General features: G+C 40.9%; 1 protein-coding gene across 1 annotated transcript in view; it reads left to right on the top strand.

Annotated features, from left to right (window-relative positions):
* The window catches only part of LOC115659173 (signal peptide peptidase-like 2A), a 41,147-nt gene continuing 17,021 nt past the window's right edge, over positions 1 to 24,126 (top strand). Inside the window, 8 exon segments of the mRNA XM_030579032.1 lie at positions 1 to 115; positions 3,652 to 3,837; positions 4,634 to 4,698; positions 4,700 to 4,721; positions 12,010 to 12,143; positions 15,584 to 15,735; positions 21,346 to 21,442; positions 22,405 to 22,506. Of these exon segments, the coding sequence (XP_030434892.1) occupies positions 3,748 to 3,837; positions 4,634 to 4,698; positions 4,700 to 4,721; positions 12,010 to 12,143; positions 15,584 to 15,735; positions 21,346 to 21,442; positions 22,405 to 22,506 (662 nt within the window). The 5' untranslated portion in view covers positions 1 to 115; positions 3,652 to 3,747.

The raw sequence follows: 24,126 nt of genomic DNA, 5'->3' as shown, positions 1-24,126 counted from the left end.
TGCACAGGAGGGAATCCTGCATGCTTCTGGAAATGGGATACCCCCATTAACAAAGGATTACTGCATACGTTACAATCCTTCTTGGGTATCTCTTCCAAATACCCTGGATAACATTGTAAGTCATTATGTAGCTATACTGTCTAAGAATTATAAAACCAAGAACAGTTTTGGATCAAGTGGAATTTCTAGGAGAAAGTACTGAGTAAAATCAATGCTATGTTAAATGTATACCCCAAATTAAAAAACAGAAGACCAGAAAAGTGCCACCATGGCTAAACTACTAAGAAGCGGTTAGAGGCAAAAGGGCATCCTTTAAAAATTGGAAGTTGAATCCTACTGAGGAAAATAGAAAGCAGCATAAACTCTGGCAAGTCCAGTTTAAAGGTATAATTAGGAAGGCCAAAAATCGATTTGAAGAGCAGCTAGCCAAAGACTCAAAAACTAACATCAAAAAATTAAATACATCAGAAGCAGGAAGCTTGCTAAACATTGAGTGGGGCCACTGGACAATCGAGTTGTTAAAGGAGCACTCAAGGAAGACAGAATCATTGCAGAGAAACTAAATATGCTTTGCATCAGTCTTCACTGCAGAGGATGTGAGGAAGATTCCCACGCCTGAGCCATTCTTTTTAGGTGACAAATCTGAGGAACTGTCCCAGACTGAGATGTCATTAGAGGAGGTTTTGGAACAAATTGATACAGTTAACAGTAGTAAATCACCAGGACCAGAGGATATTCACCCATAGTTCTGAAGGAATTCAAATATGAAATTGCAAAACTACTGTGGTACATAACCTATCATGTAAATCAGTTTCTGTCCCAGATGCCTGGAGGATGGCTAATGTGACCACCAATTTTTGAAAAAGATTCCAGAGGTGATCCCAGCAATTACAGGCTGGTAAACCTAACTTCAGTACTAGGAAAACTGGTTGAAACTGTAGTAAAGAACAGAATTATCAGACACAAGATGAACACAATTTGTTGGGCAAAAGTCAATATGTCTTTTGTAAAGGGAAATCATGCCTCATCTATTAGAATTATTTGAGGGAGTCAACAAACGTGAACAAGGGTGATCCAGTGGATATAGTGTACTTAGACTTTCAGAAAGCCTTTGACAGTGTCCCTCACCAAAGGCTCTTAAGCAAATTAAGCAGTCCTGGGATAAGAGGGAAGGTCTTCTCATGGATCAGTAACTGAATAAAAGATAGGAAACCAAGGATAGGAATAAATGGTCCGTTTTCATAACGGAGAGCGGTATAGTGGTATCCCCCAGCGGTGTGTACTGGGACCAATACTGTTCAACATATTCATAAATTATCTGAAAAGGGGGTAAACAATGAGATGGCAAAATTTGCAGATGATACAAAATTACTCAAGATAGTTACGTCCAAAGTAGACTGCAAAGAGTTACAAAGGGATCTGAAAACTAGGTAACTGGGCAGCAAAATGGCAGATGAAATTCAGTATTGATAAATGCAAAGTAATGCACGCTGGAAAACAATCTGAACTAGACGTACAAAATGATGGGGTCTAAATTAGCTGTTACCACTCAAGAAACAGATCTTGGAGTCATTGTGGATAGTTCTCTGGAAACATCTGCTCAGTGTGCAGTGGCGGTCAAAAAGCTAATAGACTTTTAGGAACCATTAGGAAAGGGACAGATAAGACAGAAAATATCATAATGCCTCTATATAAATTCATGGTATACACACATCTTGAATACTGCATGCAAATCTGGTTGCCTCATCTCAAGAAAGATATATTGGAATTGGAAAAGGAACAGAGAAGGGCAGCTAAAATTATTAGGAGTAGGTAACAGCTTCTGTATGAGGAGAGATTAGAAAGACTCTTCAGCTTGGAGAAGAAAAAAGAACTAGATAAGTTCCTGGAGATAGATCCGTCAATAGCTATTACCAGGGTGGGCAGGACTGCAGTGCCATACTCAGAGTGTCCCTAACTTCTGTTTGCCAGGAGCTGGGAATGGGCGATGGGATAGATCACTTGATGATTACCTGTTCTGTTCATTCCCTCTGGGGCACCTGTCACTGGCAACTGTCGGAAGACAGGATACTGGGCTAGGTGGACCATTGGTCTGACCCAGTATGGCCATTCTTATGTTCTATGTTCTCATTAGGATAACTTCTAAATGGGTACCACTGCTTATCTGCTGTCAAAAATAATCAAAAAAGAATTTCTTGAATTTAGCACTGTGAGTGTATATTTAAGATTAAGCCCAACTTCCACAGTACCCCAAATGATACTGTCATGCTGTTTAGACACCAAATTTTAATGTTTTTAAAAAACCTTTCAAAGCCTAATATTGAAATGCATTAATAAAAGTTGCTGATTTTTATTTCTCTCAAAGTTTCATGTTTAGATTTAAATACTCAGCTACTCCCCAAGTGTTCGTAACTCTGATTTTTGAGTATCAAGTCAGTTCTTGGCAAAAAAAAAAAAAGTTATAAATTAAAGTGAAATTGACTTTTTTGTTGTTTTCCAGACTGAATGAATCTCAAAAAAAAAAAAAAAAAAGTCGTCAAAATGGAGAAAAATGAACTAGATTTTAAAAATATTTCAGTTAAGTGTTCTTGGAGACACTTTGAGTTGAAGTGACTTTGTATGGAATACACCTTATTTTAGAACTTGATCTGTTTAGAACAAGAGTTGCCAATATTGATCAGCGTGTGCATTTGGGTAAAATACTAAAATGTATATGTTAAAATATATTTAATTTCAAATGGGTTTTCAGGTGTCAGTATTTTAATGATTATTTGGAATTTATATCACCATGCCTTAGTCTTGATCAAAACTTATCCTTGAGCCAAGATTAGAAAAATCCCACACATACATGTTAAAGCCGTTTTTTTTCCTTTCCTTTTGCTACCCTTGATGTGATTGGTAAATGCTAGAGGTTTGGAAATGAGAGAAATGTTTTTTTCCCTTGATTCATAAACAAGGCTAACTCTGTACAAAACCAGAGGAAGTGTAACAGCCATCTTTCTGTCAAGGACCTACTGTGGCCAAACATAGCTTGACTAGCCAAAGAAGACAGCTTGTTTTTTTTAAATAGGACTTAGTAAATGTTTTTAAAACTAAAATTAAATATACGGAAAAAATATTTAAACTACTACTACTTTGTTTTAGGGCTGGGCTACTGTCTTGGTGTGAGTGTTGCAAGAAAACCAGAGTTTGGATGTGTATCTGAGTCACTGCTTCTTTGGCTGGTGAAACTCGTGTTATGACATAGTTGGATTCTCTAGAGAGTTGCTGTCTGCTGCAGCATAAGCATATTCTGAAGACTAGTTTACAGAGTAGCATTGGCCTTGGAATAGGCTGTAAAATGGTTAAGTCTGGTTCAGAAATCTCAGATATACTTAGTTGCTTATTTCTATACTTTTAAATTGTTTTTGTGATCTTAGTATTGCAATGAACTCGCATGAACATGTCCCAGAAAGTTTATTCCTCTCCCGCTGCTGATTTCCTATTTTGAATCCAACATGCTGAGTCAACTATTCCATTATATTTCTTAATAGGTCTCTTTACTCCCTGTAAATAAATGTTTTTGTGTTATAAATAAATGGGAGAAACCATACTGGAAACTAATCTTTGATTTTTAGTTTTAACTTTTATACAACTTTTGATTTTTTGTAGACTTCCAGTAGTTTGGAGAACTTGACCTCTAAAGTGTTCTGCAGTAATTCTGAAGTTCCTTCTACTCTTGTAATAAAGGACAAGGCAGTTGTAGTGATGAGGGGAAACTGCTCATTTGTGGATAAAGCGAGAACTGCTCAAAGTCATGGTGCTAAAATACTGCTGATTGCCAGTAAAAGTGGTCTAGTAAGTTCTAACATTCTATAGCTTAATCTTTGTTAAAGTGACATTGTCTTAGTTGCATTTATTGTATTTTGACCTCTGTGGTTGTCTATTCTTTATACTCAAAATTACTAAATGAAAAGGCTTATCTTTGTTGTTTTCTACTAATTTTAGTTGCATAATCCTTTAAGTGAAAATTTTACATTTTATTAAGCATTAATATAATCCAGTACCTGTACACAATCATTGCTACAGAAAACAAAATCACTAAAAATATCAACTAATACAGAAGAACAAAAGGAGAGAAATTGACAGTAATAACTGCAAGATAAGAACAGTTCTTTTAGATCCTGTTTTATCACTTTGCCAGACATGCATGTCCTATTTTTCTTGCTCTTTTAAAATATTGGATATCTATTTATGTACATTATACTTGTATTTGCAGTTTGCGCAAATACATTTATATACAGCAAAATACAATATTGATAGTATAGCATCACTGATAATTGTTAATTTAAAAAAAACTGAGTTAAACTTGTTCTAAAAGGTGGGTTATCAGAGTCAAACTATTGAGTTTTGATTATCTACATAAAAGCATAAGACATTTACCAGAACATCTCTGGGTCTATAATGTCAGCCTTTCAGTGTCTGTAGCATAGTTTTCCTTAAAATATCTGAGAGTTTTTCTCTGTAGCTTTGAATCGTGTCTGCTGATTTTTGTTTGTGAACATAAATACTGGCATTCAGAGGATAATCTGCATATAGAGTTGTGTTCTGCAAATATGCTATCAAGTTCTCTCATACAGGTTTTATGTTTTAGTCTTCTCCTTCAGGTAACAAGACTGATGTACAAAACGTAACCATTCCAGTTGCTCTTGTAAGATTATGATATAATGGATATGCAGCAGGTAAGTGACTGATAAAATACTGTAATCATTTAATCTATCATTATTATGATCTACCCTAATATTTTTATCAGGTAGTGGCCAGTTAGGCATGCATATTGTATTTTTTCCTTGGTTCAAGTGTTTAGACAATATCTGTCTTCTATCTTTTTCAGAGAAAGGGGATTGAGATTTCAGTCATGAAAGCATTAACTCGCTCTTTGATTCTTTCAGGCTAATCTGTAAGAGTGTTCCTTCAGCTTATAGAGCAGACTTTATTTCAGTTGTCCACTTGTTATGCACTGTGATCTGTTTTTACACTTTATTGAAATGTACAGATTAGAAAAAGACTGACACTGAATTAGAAGAGAATATAGAACTGAACATGTCATGACCAATAGCTAGCAACTCTTCCTTTTGACATATGGGATACTGTGTAAGACAAAACAAACACTACATGTGATTACTTTTATATAGTGTGATAATGCAATATATAATACTAACGTTCAATAACAGATAGCAATTGACTTTTCTTTCATATTTTATACAACTTTGATTATCTGAAGCTCAGTAATTCAAAACAAGGTAATTTCTCCTGAGTTCTATTAACTGCATCAAAAGTTACTTCAGATTTCCAAATGCATTCAATGCCCTGTGATGTTCAGATAATTGAGATTATATCTTTGTGAAATTTGTGATATTTCTTGAATAGAAAGTAAAATAATCACTATGTTGCTAGTACACTCCATTCATTCACTATTGAATCCTCCCTTCCTCATCTCTGCTGGCAACTCCACTGTACAGTAACTCCACATTTAAAGTCATCCCGGTTAATGTTGTTTCGTTGTTACGTTGCTGATCAATTAGAGAATATGCTCATTTTAAAGTTGCGCAATGCTCCCTTACAATGTCTGGCAGCCACCTGCTTTGTCCACTGCTTGCAGGAAGAGCAACCAGTTGGAGCTAGCTGGTGAGGGCTTGGAACCAGGGTGGACTGGCAGCCCCCCATCAGCTCCCTATTTCCATAGGTTCCCTGTGTGGCAGCCACCCAGCAGGCTATCAATTGCTGGCAGTTCAGCTGTCCCTCCCCCACTGCCATATGCTGCTTCTACCCTCTGCCTTGGAGCTGCTTTCTGGAGCCTCCTGCTTTCTGTGCGGGGGGGAGGATGGGAGGGAAAGGGGGAGGAAGAGGAGCTAATGTCAGAGTGTTCCCCCTCCCCCCTGCTCCTGCACTCCGCTTACGCCAGTTCCAAAGAGCAGGGGGACACGTGACAGGGCTCAGGACGGAGGGGGCTTGCTGGTAGGAGCTGCTGTCTCAACTTGTTGATCTGTTTAAAAAGGCAATGTACTTAGAGTGGTGTCAATGTACTTAAAGGGGCAATGTGCATCTCTCTCTCTCTGACACACTGTGTGTGTTATTGTCTCCCCTCCCTCCATTCATGCTGCCTTGTAAAATGTGAGGCTGCATTAAAAACAATGTGCTAAGCCTCGAGGACTCAGCCGATTGCTAGTTCATCATTTAGCAGTAAGGCAGAATATCCCACCCTCTGACTTCACCACCTCAGCCAAGCTTCACAGTCGTCATCGCTGTGTACCAGTATTAAACTCTGTGTGTGTGTGTGTGTGTGTGTGTGTGTGTGTGTGTGTGTGTGTGTGTGTGTGTGTGTGTGTGTGTGTGTGTGTGTGTGTGTGTGTGTGTGTGTGTGTGTGTAAAATTTCCCTGGAACCTAACCCTTCTGTTTACATTAATTCATTTTGGGAAATTGGATTTGCGTAACATTGTTTCACTTCAAGTTGCATTTTTCAGGAACATAACTACAACGTTAAGTGAGGAGTTACTGTATTTCCTGTATCCTGTACTGTATTCCCTTGTCATGTTCGGTTCCTCTCTTGTTCTTCTCCCACATCCAGGCTATTCACAAATCTGTTAGCTCTTCCTCTGCATCATCTCTGATATCTGTCTTTCCTTCTGTGTTCCCACTGCAGAATTTCTTTTCCATGCCATGGTTATGTTTTACCTTGACTACTGCAGCTTCCTCCTTCTGTGTCTGCTTGTTTTTGTACAGTGCAGATTACTTTGACAGCACTAAATATATTATAGTGGACTAACAGGTACATGGGCCAGGTGCACAATTTCTCAAGTTGTTTTAGGAGTGTAATCCCTCCTTGGAGTGCCTAGTGTACTCCCACAGCATGAATTATAAGGTTGCTTCCAGGTCTCTGTCTCCAGCGTCGCAGTGGGAAATGCTGTTATCCCGCTATATCAATTCATTATAAGTATATAGCGTTACAGTTGCAGGGTAACAGCACCTTGGACCCATGCTGTCGTCTGCTCTATGGCTGCCCCCTTAGGTCTCAGACTTCTGTCACCTCTCTCTGGGCAGGGACCTGTGCCCTATCCCCTCAGATCTGGAATTCAGGCTGCAGTCCACCTGCAATTCACTGTGATTATCCCAGCAGGTCTGACCTAGCTCAGCACCTGCAGTTCACTCTCTTTCTCTAGGAGCAGTGACAGCGGCCAGACCGTTTTCACAGAGCACAGTACACTTAAAGGAAAACCGTTATGCAGAGAACCTATAACAAAACAATAAACAGTCTAAACGCATATTGAGTTTACCAGATATTACCCAACTTCCATGTGGGGATGTAGTAGGTCAAAGTCCTTCAAACCCTTTGAGTAGAGTTTGCCCCCTTGGTTAAAGGTTTATGTCCATTTGTTGGTTCAAAATCAGGGCTGCTTAGTCAGTTCAGGCTGATGCTTTACATCAGTATTTCCCCAACTTGGAAAGCCCCTGGTGGGCCGGGCTGGTTTGTGTATCTGCCGCGTCCGCAGGTCCGGCCGATCGCGGCTCCCACTGGTCGCAGTTCACTGCTCCAGGCCAATGGGAGCTGCGGGAAGCGGCATGGGCTGAGGGACGTTCTGGCCACCGCTTCCAGCAGCTCCCATTGGCCCGGAGCAGCGAACCGCAGCCTGTGGGAGCTGCAATCGGCCAGACCTGCAGATGCGGCAGGTACACAAACCGGCCCCGCCCACCAGGGGCTTTCTACATAAGCGGAGTCCCAAACTTGGGAAACGCTGCTTTACATGATTTTGGGGCCTTTGTTTCCGAGGCCTCCTGAAACAGGTAAACTAATCAGTGCCCCTTTCCTTAGGTGGCAAAGCTTCAGCAACTGGATATCTGCATAACAGCATTGGGATTTTGCATTAATCACCCCACAATGTGACACTTCCTGGGTTACCCAAGGTTGTGAGGCACCTTGCTACCACCTGCCCTTAGTGTGAGGAAACCGTGTACGTGTCTGCCAGGGATCAGCTGCTTGACCCTCACAGCCACAGCAATACAAGTGTTCTCAACCCATGTGGGCTCCGCTATTTGTCATGCATACCAACATGCTACAGGTACACTCCAACCCCTGAGTCCTTCAAGCATCTCCCTATGTGTTCAGCCCCGTAGCCTGGACACTCACAGAATTAGCAGGCCTGCTGTTCCCAAGGGAACAGTACAGCTTACTAGCTGTACCTTAGAACAAAGCTCTGCTCAATATATGGCACTTAGACTTCTTTATAAATAAAGAAAATTACAAGTTTTTTTAACAAAGAACAAAGGTTCATATGGTAGCAAACACAGAATATTTTGAGTATTTCTTTGGAAAGGGTTCCGTATAAGATGCCTTCTTGTCTAATAAGATACTGCTTAAGCTAAAGTCCTTCTCACAGTGTGACCAGGATGGCCGAGACCCTTCTTTCATGAGGCCAAGCACACTGGCAGCTTGCCTCCCCCAGTGAAGGATAATGGGCTTGATCTGCTCTCCCCAGATGTAGTTCCAAAAAATCATTTTCTTTAATCCTAAATGGGGTAACCCCTGCTGTTTTTGTTTTTTACTGCAGTGGCTACAATCTGTTGACTAGCATTTTGCTCATTTTATAAATGGACGTCCATTGTGAACCATACAATACTCAGTTTGCACATGACCACCAGAGAAAGAGAGGCTTTCCTCTCTTTCCAGCTGCCTGGTGGTGACCTGCATTAACTCACAGACTTAGAACATAATTGTTAGTATATATACATAACTCCTCACATATTTGCTGAACATAGATCTCACAATGATTATGATGACCAGTATTACACAGGCTTTTGCTGGAGACCTTACATGAACTAGTATGTAGATCTCAGACGCCGTAACATTTATGCTCTCCTGTGTTCTCAGCCAATTAGCACAAAGCGTTCCCTGAGTCTTATATGGGAAACTCAACCAGGAACATAACACTTATTGATACAAAAGTTTTTAACATATTCATAGACCTATGTCATTTGGAACATCTCAGTATAATAGTTTTTTAAATTTTAATGCTTCCAAGTCTGGCTTTCAAAAATGTAGATAATATTTTTAAAGTTGAAAAAATAGTCTCAAAGTTATGCCTATGCTGGGGGAGATGGGACAGATATGACCATAGAGAAGGATTACTAGGGTGCCCGACCAACATCTTAGCGGGACACACAGGTGTATTTCCTGCATGGTATGTCTGCCATTACCTCTTACAATTTCATGTTTCACCTACTTATATAATAAACATTCTCACAACAAGCAGGCATGCATGATTCACAGATGTGTTGGCACCATTTGACGACCATCCCATGTATATCTCTCTTTAAAACCTATGGGATGGATCTGCAGGGGGAGCTTTCATGCACTCCTGCTTGCCCTGGTCACCCCAAAACCTTTGGGTGAGAACTTGAGACTTGGTCCTTGCACTTCCAGCTCCCATGAAGCTTTCAGGGAGTGAAGATGCTAAGCCTTTGTTCCTCAAAGTGTCAGCTGCTTCCATGGTGGGTTGGGAATTCCCCACCCACATCTTCTTGGCATAGCCTAGGAAGCAATTCTTTGGAGAGAAGAGGGAACTAGTTGAGTTCTGGCTCCCTGTGAGGTGGCTCTTAACCACATGCTGCTTTTAACAGCCAAGGGATCCCAAGTCGTGGGCAAGGATATCTTCAATCCTCCCCGTAACCAAATTCATTTATCTGCCTCACAACCTCAGGCATCAGGCCAGGAGACTCCTGTAGTATAACCTCGTTCTCTGGGGGTGGAGGAGGAAGGGTATTGAGCTTGATCCTTCACTCCACTGGGCTGGCCTTTTGTTCCTACACTGAGATGAGGTGAGCAGTGTTTTTCTCGTCTGCCTTGCTCAGAGCACTTACATTTTCAGAGATCATTGGGCAGTTACAGACTCTGGAAAGAAAATTCCCCTTCCAAGGTCCTGGCTGTAATAACCTCTGAAATATCCCAGGCAGCTGTTTTACACTTTACTTGAGTGGGTGACATAGTTTTGGCAGTGCTTTTTAGCTGCCTCAGTGTCCCCACTTTCAGCTGAAGACTTAGTCACCACTCTTCTGTCTCAGGGTCCCTGGTATGGATGGGCAGAGAATGATCCCCCTTGCCTGCGCTCCAGGTCTTAGAGAATTTACCTTGGCTGTCTCTTTTCCCCACCTCCTAGTATCAGATATTTGTTTGGCTGTGCTAAGAAGGTGACTTGAGCTTAATGGGGCTTCCTGTATGTTACAGTTAATTTACACCCCCACCCTTCTCTCAGCCCCTCCACTTGCATAGTCACTGACACCCTTACCTGCATGATTACAGATAGCTGTCAGCACCTGATACAGGCCTGTAGCTTTTACAAGGAGAAGGGGAGCGGGCTTTGTTTGACAGTTAGTGTCATTTCCAAGATGCAGACCAAAAATAGTATCCTTTCATACACCTACAGCGAGCACTCCTGACCCTTCCTGGGGCTGTGCAGAAATCTGTGCTGCAGGTAGAGTGAAGGCTTTTATATCAGGAACTTAAAACCAGATTTCATAGCCTTTCAGCATTTCAGGGGCTTTCACTACTGGGGTTTTAATTATGGTCCCGGTGGTCTCAGAATGTCTTTTCATTAATTTTCACTTTCCTTTCCCACTGGGAACTGTATGGATCTGCACCAAGGAGGGTCAGCAGGACATGGGTGGAGTGATTTTGAGGTGTATCCACATCAGCATGCACATCATATGGAACAAGTGAACTGTTCCACTGAACTTGCTTTCTCTGGAGATTGTTACCCAGTTAATTGTAAGGTTGGAGTGCAGGATGGCTTTGCAGGACTGCGCTGGGTCTCAGTAGTTGATTAGGAAATCCCTTGCAGTTTGTCACAGATGATGTTGTTTTTCCGCATCTGCCCCAGGATTTCCTCTGAGGTGGCCTCTCTGCCTTGGAGCAGATCCTCCCCTTTGAGTATGGGTCTCTGCTTGGGCCCAGTCCAGGCTCTGTGATCCAGTTCCATCCCTATTAAGTTTTTATCCCTCTCAAACTGACTATTGGCTAATGGTCTGCCATTTTCCCTGCTAAACACAATTTTCTAGGGCTTCTATCTGCTAACCATGATTTTAGGCCGGGGAGGTCAGTTTAAACTTTCACAATTAGGCTTTTTTAGGTAGTTTATAATCTTTATAGTCCTCTCTGTCTGTATGGGTGAAAGCATCTAAGGAGGTGGTGGGCAGCCTGCGGCCCATCAGGATAATCTGTTTACCCACTTTCTGGATTCTTCTAGGGATACTCTCTTAGGTCTTAAGCCTCTAGCCATTACTTCTCTCAGGACAGGGCCATCATCTATCTCTCATCAGAACAGAGATGTAGGCTCTCGTCTTCTTGAAATTCACTGTGATTATCCCAGAAGGTCTGATGTAGCTCAGCACCTGCAGTTGACTCTCTCCAGGAACAATGGCAGAGTTACCACGTATCAGGTTTCACAAGGAAGGGTACACTTATTTTAGGACAGAAACATTACACAGAAAATATATAGGGTGTGGAGCTTCAGCAGCTGGATATCTGTATAACAGAATTGGATTAACCACCTCAAGTGATTTTTGCATTAACCACTCTCTAGTGATTCCATATTTCACATGAAACCCAATCAGGAACACACACATACTCGTAACTTACTGATACAAAGGTCTATAAATATTCTATGGACCCCATATTTAGTGTGTCTTAATAAAAAGTCTTTGACGTTTTTGTGCATCTGAGATCTAACTCACAAAAATTCAGGTAACATTTATAAAGTTGCTACAATAGTCCCCAAGTTATATCTGTGTTTGTCATATTTGTCACGTATAGTACATCTTCATACATAGTAGGTAGGTAAAATTGACAGTCTGACCCAGTTTGCAGCAGAAGGTGAAGATAACATCTGATTTTAAAAAACAGGATAAACAGTGCATATTCTGCCTGTCATAAAGAGCCTGTGCTGTTATATGTAACTGATACATTTATCATTTTTCAGGCCCTTGGAGCAAGCGTTAATGTGACACTCTATTCACCATCTTTGCCAGAGTTTGACTACAGTATGGTTGTCATCTTTCTAATTGCTGTGCTCACTGTGGCGCTGGGAGGCTACTGGAGTGGAGTATCAGAGCTGTAAGTTCTGTTAAACCATATAATCTATTAAGCAATGTAAAATGTAGATCTAAATATCTGGTGGTAGTGGTAATGGATATGAGAGGGCATCTTTAAAAACAAGATTGGATTTTCCTAAAAGGATATGCTCTAATTCAAACAGGAATTAGTTTGGGGAAGTTCTGTGGCCTGTGTTATGCAGGAGGTGAGAGCAGATGATCACAGTGGTCCCTTTCTGGTTTTATAATCTATAATTTATATGCTGAAGATAAACATATAGTGCCCATCTATACAAAGGGAAATAAAACAACCAGGAAACTACAGACAAGTTAGTTTAACTTCTGTGCCAGGGAAGATAATGGAGCAAGTAATTAAAGAATTCAACTGCAAACCCTTGGAAGGTGGTAAGGTGATAGGGAATAGCCAGCTGTTGTCATTAGCCACTGGTGTGGTGCTCTGCTCTTGTTTGATGATAACAGTCGGCTGCGTGCATGTTCCATCTGTGTGCTGCCCTAGCTCTGCGCAGATAGCTGACACAGCAAACCCCAAGAGAACCCCCAAAAACCACAGACTCTAGTAAGGTACGGAGGAACCTGAGCCAGGTTTATTGTCAAACCAAGCACAGTAATAGTTCCCATACATTCTACAAGACATACTATGAATTTGTGCCCGCTGGCAATGGACCGACTCAGTCAGTGGCGGGACTTTCCACTGCCCTGTAGGCTAGACAAAGATGTGCACTCCGGGACCTACTTTTATAGTTATAGGACAGATTACTCATCCCTACTGATGTATTGAAGTACAGCCCCTTGGCTCATTAAGGTGCTGTCACCTCCTTCAATCATGTTGTTTCAAACAGATCTATCCATCATGCTGTCCTTTTGACCCTGTCTTTAAGATGCACCTGCCTGTTCCTCGTTATCTCCGTGGAGTGTTCTGATGTTATCTTGGCACAAGTTCCTCTTATTAGCACTTGTCTGGATGCACCTGCCTCTAGCAACCCTCTTCTCGCCAACTTCTGTGAGGGGCCTGCCTCTGGCTCACAGCCCAGCTTTTGCTTAGCAATGCCTGGAAGTACTTTGGTTCAGGCTTCAGGCCTCAGACTGGACCTCTGACACAAGAGTTTGTTTCAGGGCCACATCTTACTACACCAGCATGGATTCGTAAAGAACAAATCATGTCAAACCAATCTGATAGCTTTCTTTGATAGGATAATGAGTCTTATGGGTAAGGGAGAAGCAGTGGATGTGGTATACCTAGACTTTAGTAAGGCATTTGATACGGTCTCACATGATATTCTTATCAATAAACTAGGCAAATGCAACTTAGATGGGGCTACTATATGGTGGGTTCATAACTGGCTGGATTATTGTACTCAGAGAGTACTTATTAATGGTTCCCAATCCTGCTGGAAAGGCATAACAAGTGGGGTTCCGCAGAGGTCTGTTTTGCGACTGACTCTGTTCAATATTTTCATCAACGACTTAGATATTGGCATAGAAATACGCTTATTAAGTTTGCAGATGATACCAAAGTGGGAGGAGTTGCAATTGCTTTGGAAGATAGGGTCATAATTCAAAATGATCTGGACAAATTGGAGAAATGTTCTGAGGTAAACAGGATCAAGTTTAATAAAGACAAATGCAAAGTGCTCCACTTAGGAAGGAACAATCAGTTTCACACATATAGAATGGGAAGAGACTGTCTAGGAAGGAGTATGGCAGAAAGGGATCTAGGGGTTACAGTGGACCACAAGCTAAATATGAGTCAACAGTGTGATGCTGTTGCAAAAACAAACAAGATTCTGGGATGCATTAACAGGTGTGTCGTGAGCAAGACGCGAGAAGTCATTCTCTGCTTCCTGCCGCAGGTGAGTGTGGGACCTTTCCCCAACTCCCCCACAGCAACACGGCTGAAGCTGGGGCAAGGAAAGTGGAGCAGGCTGGGACCACATTGCTCCGTTTCCTGCCCCAGGTGGCGGGGCTTCCTTGTAAGATTTGTAAGCCACTAACTTAAAACCAATCCTCACAGGAAGTATGTAATACACTTAGGAAATTCTTTTTCCTGTTGATAACTATTGCCTTTTCAGCATGTCAGCATTTGTAAATACATTGGCCTTGGGATTGGGGAGAGTGTGATGTCTGACAGGGAAAGTTTCACAAGCATCCCATACCGTGAGAGAGGTAGTTTGCCTGTATGGTTAAAGGGTTTCAGTTGTTTTGTTTGGTGCAACACTTCAGCAGTTTCAATGTGATTATTTCTTGTGGTAAGTTGTAAATATGGAGCACGTTTGTATTATAACCTTGAAGAAATGTTACTTTTAATGACACTGCTTTATTTCTCTTTCTCTCCCTGTTTAATTATGGACTGTAGAGGCAGAAAACTGATGGTTGACTGACTGGATTTTGCTGACACTAATGTTGTTGAGACACTTAATGAGATGGAACAAGTCCCAAAACACTTACTGGATCTTGTGCCTGTCAGTGACAGATACATTTTCAGTGGTTTTGAGTTCCTGGGCTAAATTCACTGCTGGCTTAATCAGGAAAACTCCACTAAAATGAGTGAAATTGGGGCTACTTTACACTAGAAAATTAGATGGACCCAGCTGTGTTGCTCGGAGTTGTGAACTATTTGCTCAAGGGTGTGGATTTTTAAGCCAGTCCGAGTCCCTGTGTAGACAGTGGTATATTGACTGATGAACCCTTCCTGTTGGCAAAGGTAGTGTCCATATTGAGTGCTACAGTGGCACAGCTGCAGCTGGGCTGTTGTAGTATTTCAAGTGTAAACTAGCTGTTATTCTGGTTTTATTCTAATGCCAGATTTTGCATTTTTAGCAGATTTTGGTAGCAGATTTTGGACCAGTGGCTCCTAAAAAAAGGTGTGAGAGGCTCCTTCCATTTGAGACTGTTCTTTTAGAGCTAACTTGGACTTTTTTGCTGGAATGTTTTCTTTAAAGTTCGACCCTCCCTCTCCTCAAAAACAGATTAATAGAAGGAATTAAATATTTCATCATGACCTATTGTGGAACAACAGCATGGACCTATAGAAAAGTAAAGTTTTGGGGGAGAATTTCAAAGGATGAGATGGGAATTTGGCGTTTTCTTCCAACTTCATATTTTTCTGCAGTAATAGTATTATGAAAGATCAGAATAAATCCTCAAGGTTTTTTCCTTTAGGCTATCAAATCTTAATGTTCTGCCTGAATCTGCCCTTACAGCTATGTGGGTTATTTTACAAATCAAAACCAGCTTCAGCAAGTTAGTTCAGCATATGCCTAGCTTTTGAAGTCAGTGGCCCTGTGCACATGCTTAAAGTTAGGCGTGTGGTTAATTACCTTGCTAAATTGATCCTCCAGTGACTACTTAAATCTTAATACAACAAAAATTGGACGCAAGGTAAGCACTTTGTTTTTATGTCCATGTTCAGTTTCTATAAATGAAATATTTTTGTCTATACAGTGAGGATTTAAAGGCAGTGACAAACCCTGAAGACAGAGAAATGAGAAGAAAGAAAGAGGAAAACGTTACTTTCACCCCTCTAACGGTTATCATATTTGTGGTAATCTGTTGTGCCATGCTACTCTTACTTTATTTCTTCTACAAATGGCTAGGTAAGAAGTAATATATAATCTTATTTGATTTCATATTTAAATATATTTTCTCCTTTAAATGCCATTGTTAACAGTTTTATGGAATTTAGTTTTATTTCAGAGTCAAAGTTCAGCTAACTTTTTTTTTCTTTTTAAATAACTCCCCCCTCAATTTATTGATGGAGCAGAGTAAGGCGAGTTATTTTTTTTTTTAAAAAGGGGGGGATGGAGAGGGGGCAACCTCTCTCTCTCTCTGTCTCCCCCCACCTGCCAATTTGTTTCTCCATTGAGGTTGCCAAGGCAATAGTTATTTTGGATAAAGTATATATGAGAGACAATCTCTTGCCTTGATGGTAAAAAAAAAAAAAAAAAAAAAAAAAAAAAAAGGTGGTAGAGTATACGATACCCTTTGTTCATCCTTGTAGAGGGAACATGGTAGCTGAATACTTAGAGCAACTGCTTACCTACATTAATGAGTTGTATCTAGACTCACTTTGGATTTGTAGTTTCATCAGACTCCTTGTGGTAGGTCCTAATGGCCTAAGTAAACCTGGTGTAATTAGATAGAGTTGGACGTGCTACTGATGACATAATAATTTTCCAGATGATGCAGTCCCAAGGAAACTTTTGCGTAATCATGTATTACTTTTTTCCATGCCTCGTTCGGTGGGTTGTGTAATGAATGAAGCTGGTGTCTGTAGGATCCCTGCCTCATTTGTTACAGAAGTTGGAAGGGGTGTGGTGTTTAAGGCAGGGGATAGCAGGAAGAGAAAGGATGGTCTGATGATTAAGGCAGTTGAATGCTGCCCTGGAGAACTTGATTTTATTCCTGCCTCTGCCACAGAGTTCTGTGTGAAGTTGAGTGTAACTGAGTGGTCTATCCCTTTTACAGCCAGGAACCTGAGGCCAGCCAGCTCTGTTCTTAGGGAGAGCCCCTTGAACAGCATTAGGACCTGGTAGAAAGACTTTATCAGACCCAGCTGGGAAGGGACTAGGTGATTGCCTGATGAACACCTGATTGCTATAAAGGCTGGAGGAGTTACAGGAAGGAGATGGGCTCCTATGTCAGGCTCTAGAGCAGGGGGACTACCCAGGCCTATAGGAAGAGTTGCCAGGAGCAGAGATGATCTGGCAAAAAGTCCCTTTGTCAGGGGAAAATTAGCTGATGGATTTATGTTGAATTGGTTTATTTTGTGGTTTTCTGAAGATCATCAGTGCACCCAATAAATGGTGTCCTGAAGAAAGGGGCTGAACAGACTCTCTGGGTATGGCGTTAATCCTTCCTAGGCTGGGGAAATGTCTTCTCCAAAAATTCTATAGGTGGCCACTGTGTCTTCCTCATTTTCTGGGTTGCCATCTTGAGACTCCTGGGATCTGATTTGCAGAAGTACTAAGTATTCACAACTGCAACAGAAGTCCATGGGAGTTCTTTTCTGAACACACTAAGTACTATAAATGCAAAGAACTTGGAAAAATTAGGTCTTACGTGTGATGAGATCTCGGGGGTTCAGCCTGGGACTGTGCGATCGCTGTGTTCCCTTAACTCTCCAGCATAGGGACAATGCTTTGCTAGTAACGAGCAGCAAACCGCTCCAGGCTCTATTGTCACTCAGCACAACCACATGTGGATCCCAAACCCAGCTAGAATGCATGAATGCTCTGAGCCACTCATGAATATCACAGAGAGAGGCACCAGCCAAATCCTCCCAGCTTGGTACCTCAGGAATGTACCATCTTGCACTGCTCAAGACTAGCAGTGCAAATTTATTTACTGATTCACCACTTCATCCATTGAAAGTGGATATACACCAGCCTTTGGTAAGGGTGTTTGCTCAGGTTTACAAACACTTCAGGCAAACTCACTGGTAAAGATAAACAGTTAAATTTATTGACAACAAAGATAGATTTTAAGTGATTATAAGTGATAGAGAAAAATTCAGAGTTTGATACCAAAAGAAGAAAAAATATAAGCAGGCAGTCTAAACTCTCAACTCTATTAGACTGAGTAACATCTAGATTAATCAGTTTTTCTGACCCCACTGGATATTGCAGTTCACAGTACACAGATCTCACTCTTGAAACCTGGGCCAGTTCCCTCTGTTGGAGTCTTCAGTTTCTGAGTGTCCTTGTTGCTTGCAGAGTAGGTGGGGGAAGGAGAAAGGTCAAGAAGTTGGCCCTTGTGTTCTGTTGTATATCCTTAGTCCGTGTGCTTGGACAACACAAGTCCAGGTATGTCTGGTGGGCATTACTGAGTCTCCAAGCAAAGCTGAGCAATTCCCCTGGTGTAGCCTTATGCAGGTGAGTCATTGAATTGTAACTCCCTTGCTTGACAGTGCCTGTTGATGGTTGTGTCTCAGTTCCCTATGTGCAAAATGGGGATGGTAGTACCACCTTACCTCACAGGGAGGTTAAAATTAAAGTGTGTAAAGAGCTAAGATGATATGAAAGTACTATAGAGAGACCCATGAAGGAACTAATAAGTCTGTATACGGTGTAGAGTTTGGATGGTGTGCAGTAAATAATACATGGTATCATATATTAAATGGCAAGGATAAAAATAAATATTGAATAGCTATCCATTCAGAGAGCACTGTCCATCCTGTGTGCTGAATGAGGTGTGGAGTCCTATAGGAAAAAAATGGTATAATTGTGTTATTGAGGACTGCATCATAATGCATATCTACAAGGAGGCTGAATTAAGGTTGCTCATGCAACCATAATAATTCTGGCACTTCCTAACTTTTGGATGCATGTCTTTGCTACCTTAGTGTTTTTGTTATATACAAATACTAATATAGGTTGCTTCTGGGTCTGTCTTTATTCTAGGCTGTTTGCTAAATTCCTTCCACATATCTGAATTTAGATGGCATTCTTGAGGGTTTTATTTGACATCCTTCCAATAGTTGGAGTGAACTCCTTCAGCAGGTTCATGTTGTGGCCTAAATGGTTTAAAACCCAGGAAATTCCAATCAGATGCTAATGCTCTAACTATCTGATGGGCATGGAGGAAAAAACAAACAAATAAGATAGTGTACTTAGGGAGTGTCCACCTTAACTTTATATTTCTTGATTTTTAATGGTTTCTATTACAACCAAGGAACCTATTGGCAAGCAGTTATTCCCCCCGGGTTACCCATTGTAAAGTTGCACAGGTGCATTGATTTTGATAGGTTAAGGCCCAGAGATGTCTAAATGGAAGGGTTTTTTGGTATTTGAACTTTTTTATGGTACTATAAGAGGAAATTATTTTGAGGTGCATAGTAGAACACACATTTAGACTTGAATAAATAATAATCGTGCAACACTGTCTAAAATATATATTAAATTTTAATTAAATGATTAATGTGTATTTTGAGAGAAATCATCTTTTGAGGAAAATCATATGCATATTAAGCCTGGTTATATATAACTGACTCATGAGGAACCTAAATCCTTATTCCACACACTGATGTTTTTGTGATGCTCTGCTCAGGACACCCAGAAGTGGAAGCCACTGTGTTAACCCCCTGCCTCAGCAAGTGAGAGTCGTGCTAAACTCTTGTCAGCTCCCCGACACTCCAGGCTGTCTGCCTTGCCAGCAGATTCCTTGAGATTCTGCCAGGCTAAACATGGCCTTGCAGGTAACAATCAGTGAACCCCAAGTTGCCCAGAGACATCTCCCTCTCAGAAATTATTAAATTTGCTGCCTCCAAAGAGACAGGGCACAAATCCGCCTGTTAGCTTACCTGAAAATTCACACTTTCTTCAGTACAACAGCACTGAGGTTTATAGTTTATGTAAAACTAAGAATAAGTTGAGTCATAAAGAACAGATGTAAGTGATACTAAGCAAGAGTAAAAGAGACTGGTATGGTTACAAACAAAACAAAAACCATGCTTTCTAGTGACTAAAATTAAATTTTTAGCAAGTTACAATCTTTGCCTATGCAGTTTTCTCACTTGTATCAGGTTACTAGCATCTCTAGCTCCCCAGGCCGAGGAGCCAATTTTCACAGAATCACAGGATGCTGTCCCCTTTGTTCCCTAAGTGATGGAAAACTAAAAGGTCTTTTTGCTCTCCTCGTATTTCCTCAAAGACCATTGTCTTTGTCCCACAGCATGCTCACTTAGCTGTTTTCTGCTTAACTTGATTGCTTTGTTATATGTACATGTACTTTCAGTGTCCTCTGTCGATCAGACAGGTAAATCCCCATTCCTTAGTCCAGGACAGGCTTATTTTATGCACTGCCTCTCAAATATGTTTTAAGAACATATTTCCAGTACGCATACATAATTCTTTATACACAACCTATACATAAATCATGCAGTGAAATTCCTGACCAGTGCATCACCAGTTTACATACAATATCTTACTAGATACCTTTTGGAAACATTAAGATGGCACGTATGTTGGGATATTGAGTGTGTCAGGCCTGTTATGAGTACAGTATAGTGGGCCCTCTGCCAGTGGGCATTGAGGGGCTCTGAGGGGCACAGGCTTGGTAGAGCGTAATAGATCCTTTAGTGTTTAATCCAACTATTGGGAATGTCTGTGAAGTATCCATTTCTATCAAAGTCTAACTTTCTTAGCTGCTCCTATTGAAGTAAGTGGGAGTTTCACCACTAACTTCCATGGCAAAAGGCATGAATCCTTTATTTGGTAGGATAAGACTGACTGAGAAACACAATGTAACTACAAATAATTATGTCTTATTTACTTTTTCTATTTTTCTGTTGCCTCTCCAAAACTCTAGGGACTTTGCAAAATTTGAAACGCAGAATTAATAACACACAATTTTTAGTACAATATTCTAGTTTTTTTTCTAAGTGAGATACACCTAGGAAATTTAAAGAACTCTATTTAACTATCTCATAAGAACCCACCTGAATAACTTTCAGTCCTCAGCTCCAGAGGCGTTGACTTTCTGATTTTCCTGTGGAGTGCTTTAGCCCTGCTCTGTCCCTGGCTCCACCCACATTCTACTTCTTCCCCCAAGGCCCCACCCTGCCCTGCATCTTCCTGCGCTGCTTCTCCCCATTCTGCCCCCTCCCCTGAATGTGCCCTGCCCTCCCCTTCCACTGCCTGCTGCTGAGCACCTGATCAGCAGCAGGTGGGAGGTACTGTAGGTGAGAGGGAGGAGCTGATTGGAAGGACCTGCTGGTGGTTGCTGAGCACCCACTGTGTTTTTTTTGTGGGTGCTCCAGCCCTGGAGCACCCACAGAGTTTGTGCCTATGCTCAGCCCCTCCACCTGTGAAATCCCAGCTTTTCTAGATGCCTGCAAGAAAAGTTGAGTCCTGGAGAGTGCACACAAGGTTTACAAATCTAGGCTCTGGTGTTCCAAGGATGGGATTGTTCTGTTTCTTAGTGGCATTGGTGGAAAGAAAACCACATGTGAGCATGAACTTTCTTTCCTTTAAAAATGATGATGTTTAAAACATTACAATTCAAGTCTCTAGTTAATGGGAATTTTTACAGCATGGTACAGACCTTTGAAGTTTCAGTATTTGTTTTATTGAAAACCTATTGATACAATCTCGATTTAAAGAGGCTGTCATCACAGGTATTTCCTAGCTCTTGGCTCCTTCCTGCCAGAGCATCTTTGTGTTGCATACATTTTGTCACTTATTTATTTTCATTTTTCTTCCTTCTAGTGTATGTAATAATATCAGTTTTCTGTTTGGCATCTGCAATGAGCCTGTACAACTGTCTTTCTGCTCTAATTAGAAAAATATCATTTGGGCAATGCAGGTATTGTATGTCTCTTTACTTTGTTATGGTTTATTTGTTTTGGATATTTTTCTGTAGCTACTAAAACTGCTGGGAGGAAATGTGCTAATGGTTTGAGAAACTAATTTTAAACTTGCAGCTGCTTATGTACTGTATTCAATATTTTAGATTTGTAACACAAAATAAGGGTGCCAGGGGGTGAAATGAGGCTCTTTATAAAATTTTAAAGTAATGGTTCCTGAGTAGTCCTTACTACTTCATTAGGACTACTGTGTCAGCAAGGAATACTAGCATAAAGAAATCTGGGATCGTGAAAACCATGGCTGAACAAACACACCTATGCTTTCTTGGCAGCAGTGGTGGGTTTAAATTGTAATATCTGAGATGTATTTTCAAGCAGTGTGTTATGGTCATATGGACTCATCTGTTTTCAGACATGCTGTGGAATTAGTGGTGAGCATGGAACTGCATGTGTGGCCTGTAAATGAATCTGCCTGATTGCATACTCTTCCTATTCCACCAGTGTCATTTGCACTACATTTAATTATAATTTTCTCTCTTTAACCTCTTTAAAATGTTTTCATGCACATTTTAAGCCATAACAGTCCTTCATTTGCACTGTTCTGTTAACTATTTTTTATTTCTCCAAGTTTCTATAATATACCGAAAGTCATCCAAGCTGTGTTCTGGATGCCTGTCTCATAAATCTAAAAAAGCAAAACAAGCAAAGAATTGCCCATAGGTACCCATGCCTTTGCTTTTCTCTTGGGCTGTTGAGAGCTTTGCACTGTGATTACAAAGTTAATAAATCTGGACTCTGGCGGAGCAAGTGGGCAGAATGAGTTTCAAAATGAAGGACTCCTCAGAGAGAGAGAGTGCCTTGTGAGCACCTCTGTTGAATTTAACTGTGTATTTTATTTGTTGTTATATTGTAGGCCTTTTTTGTATTTAAGACAAATTAATTTAACGATTTCATTTTTTAGGATTTCATGTTGCAACAAAAGTATTGAAGTGAGACTTATTTTTCTTGCTGGATTCTGCATAGCCACAGCTGTTGTTTGGGCAGTGTTTCGAAATGAAGATAGGTATGTGATGATTTTGGAGAAAATTTTGAATGGTGTCATGACAACAACTCAAATGTTATCCATATAGAAAATCCTGCAGCACAGTGTCCTTTCTAAGTTTTTGTTATTGTTAGTTTTTAAAAAGTGTATATAAAACTTTACTAAACTTAAACAGATGAATGAAAAGAACTGGTAATATTAAAACAAACCTATACAATTCATGTTTATATAGTTATTTGTAGTTAAAATTAAAGAAATTCATAGTGGTGAGGGAAATCATAATTCTTCTTACTACGGAAGAATAAATACTGAAAGAAGGAGAAGAAAGAAGGATGCAGAAACAGGAACATGTTACTTTTTTGGAAAAGACTGACTAAACTGACAGGTCATCTTCTACCATCCTTGACTAAAAACAAGTCTCTTGACCCTGATGACTTGAAGCCTTGTGCAGAACAACCTATAAGGCTAATATTAGCGTCAGAAGTGAAGCAAAGCTAAAGGAGCTGGTATACCACGGGTTGGCACAAAATATAGCTCTACTAGTCTAACATGGGTGAGGGGCGTTGGCAGCTATTTCATCAGTATCTTCCCACCCAGTTCATCTTTGCAGTTGATATACTCTACAGCATGCTGGTCAGGGGAGTCTGACCATTCTATCAGAGGAGGTTGCTCATGCGTAAATGGGCCATCTTGAAATAAGTCTCTTCATGTTTTCATTAACGCTGCTTCCTAACAGCTAACTTACTGAAAATAATCTTCATAGTGAAGAGTGGATTGTTTACACACAAGCTCAGTGCTGCAGTTTATAAAGACAAATTCTACCTATTAGTGCTTTCTCAGTGGCTTAATTGAGGTAGGAAATGAGGAATCCCTGAGTTAATTTTGGTATGAGTAAGGAAATAGGTCTTCACCTTCCTGGCATTGCAATGATTTAAGGCCCTTAAATGGACACTGTGAACTTGAAATTTACTCTTAAAATAAGTTCAAAGTAGTTTCGGGTACTGCACTAGGTCCCGTGTTCCTCTGGCCATTTTTGTGGGACTTACAATCATATTTTTCCATTTTTTAAAAACTTTCTTCTTCCCCACACAATTGGGGAAACTTACTAAGGCCTTGGCTACACTCACACTTTACAGCGCAGCAACTGGGGTGTGAAAGAACACCCCCCCCGAGCGCTGCAAGATACAGCGCTGTAAAGCGTCAGTGTAATCAGGGCAGCAGCGCTGGGAGCATGGCTCCCAGCGCTGCACGCTACACCCGTAAGGGATGTGGTTTACATGCAGCGCTGGGAGAGCTCTCTCCCAGCGCTGCCGCTCTGACTACACTCACACTTCAGAGCGCTGCCCCGGCAGCGCTGCGAAATTCCAAATGTAGCCATACCCTAAGATTCCAATCCTGAAACTTCTTTTGTGTGAGTTGACTGCTGCAGCTGTGCAGATTTCCACTGAAGCTCAGCATGGGCACAGCAGCCTACTCATTTCCAAGAAGTTGCAGGAATGAAGCCTAATTGCTTATGCATGGCAAATAAGAAACTGACTATATACAAAATTGAAGATTTTTGCTCCTTTTTCCATTAGTCTTAAGTATTACTTGTTATAATAGCAGATAAAAGACTTACATTAGAAGTGACTTTTATAGGTT

The sequence above is a fragment of the Gopherus evgoodei genome, chromosome 10 (assembly GCF_007399415.2).
Source record: "Gopherus evgoodei ecotype Sinaloan lineage chromosome 10, rGopEvg1_v1.p, whole genome shotgun sequence".
NCBI classification, from domain to species: Eukaryota; Metazoa; Chordata; order Testudines; family Testudinidae; genus Gopherus; species Gopherus evgoodei.
The sequence above is the reverse complement of the archived record's forward strand: the minus strand, read 5'-3'. Positions and strand labels throughout refer to the sequence as shown.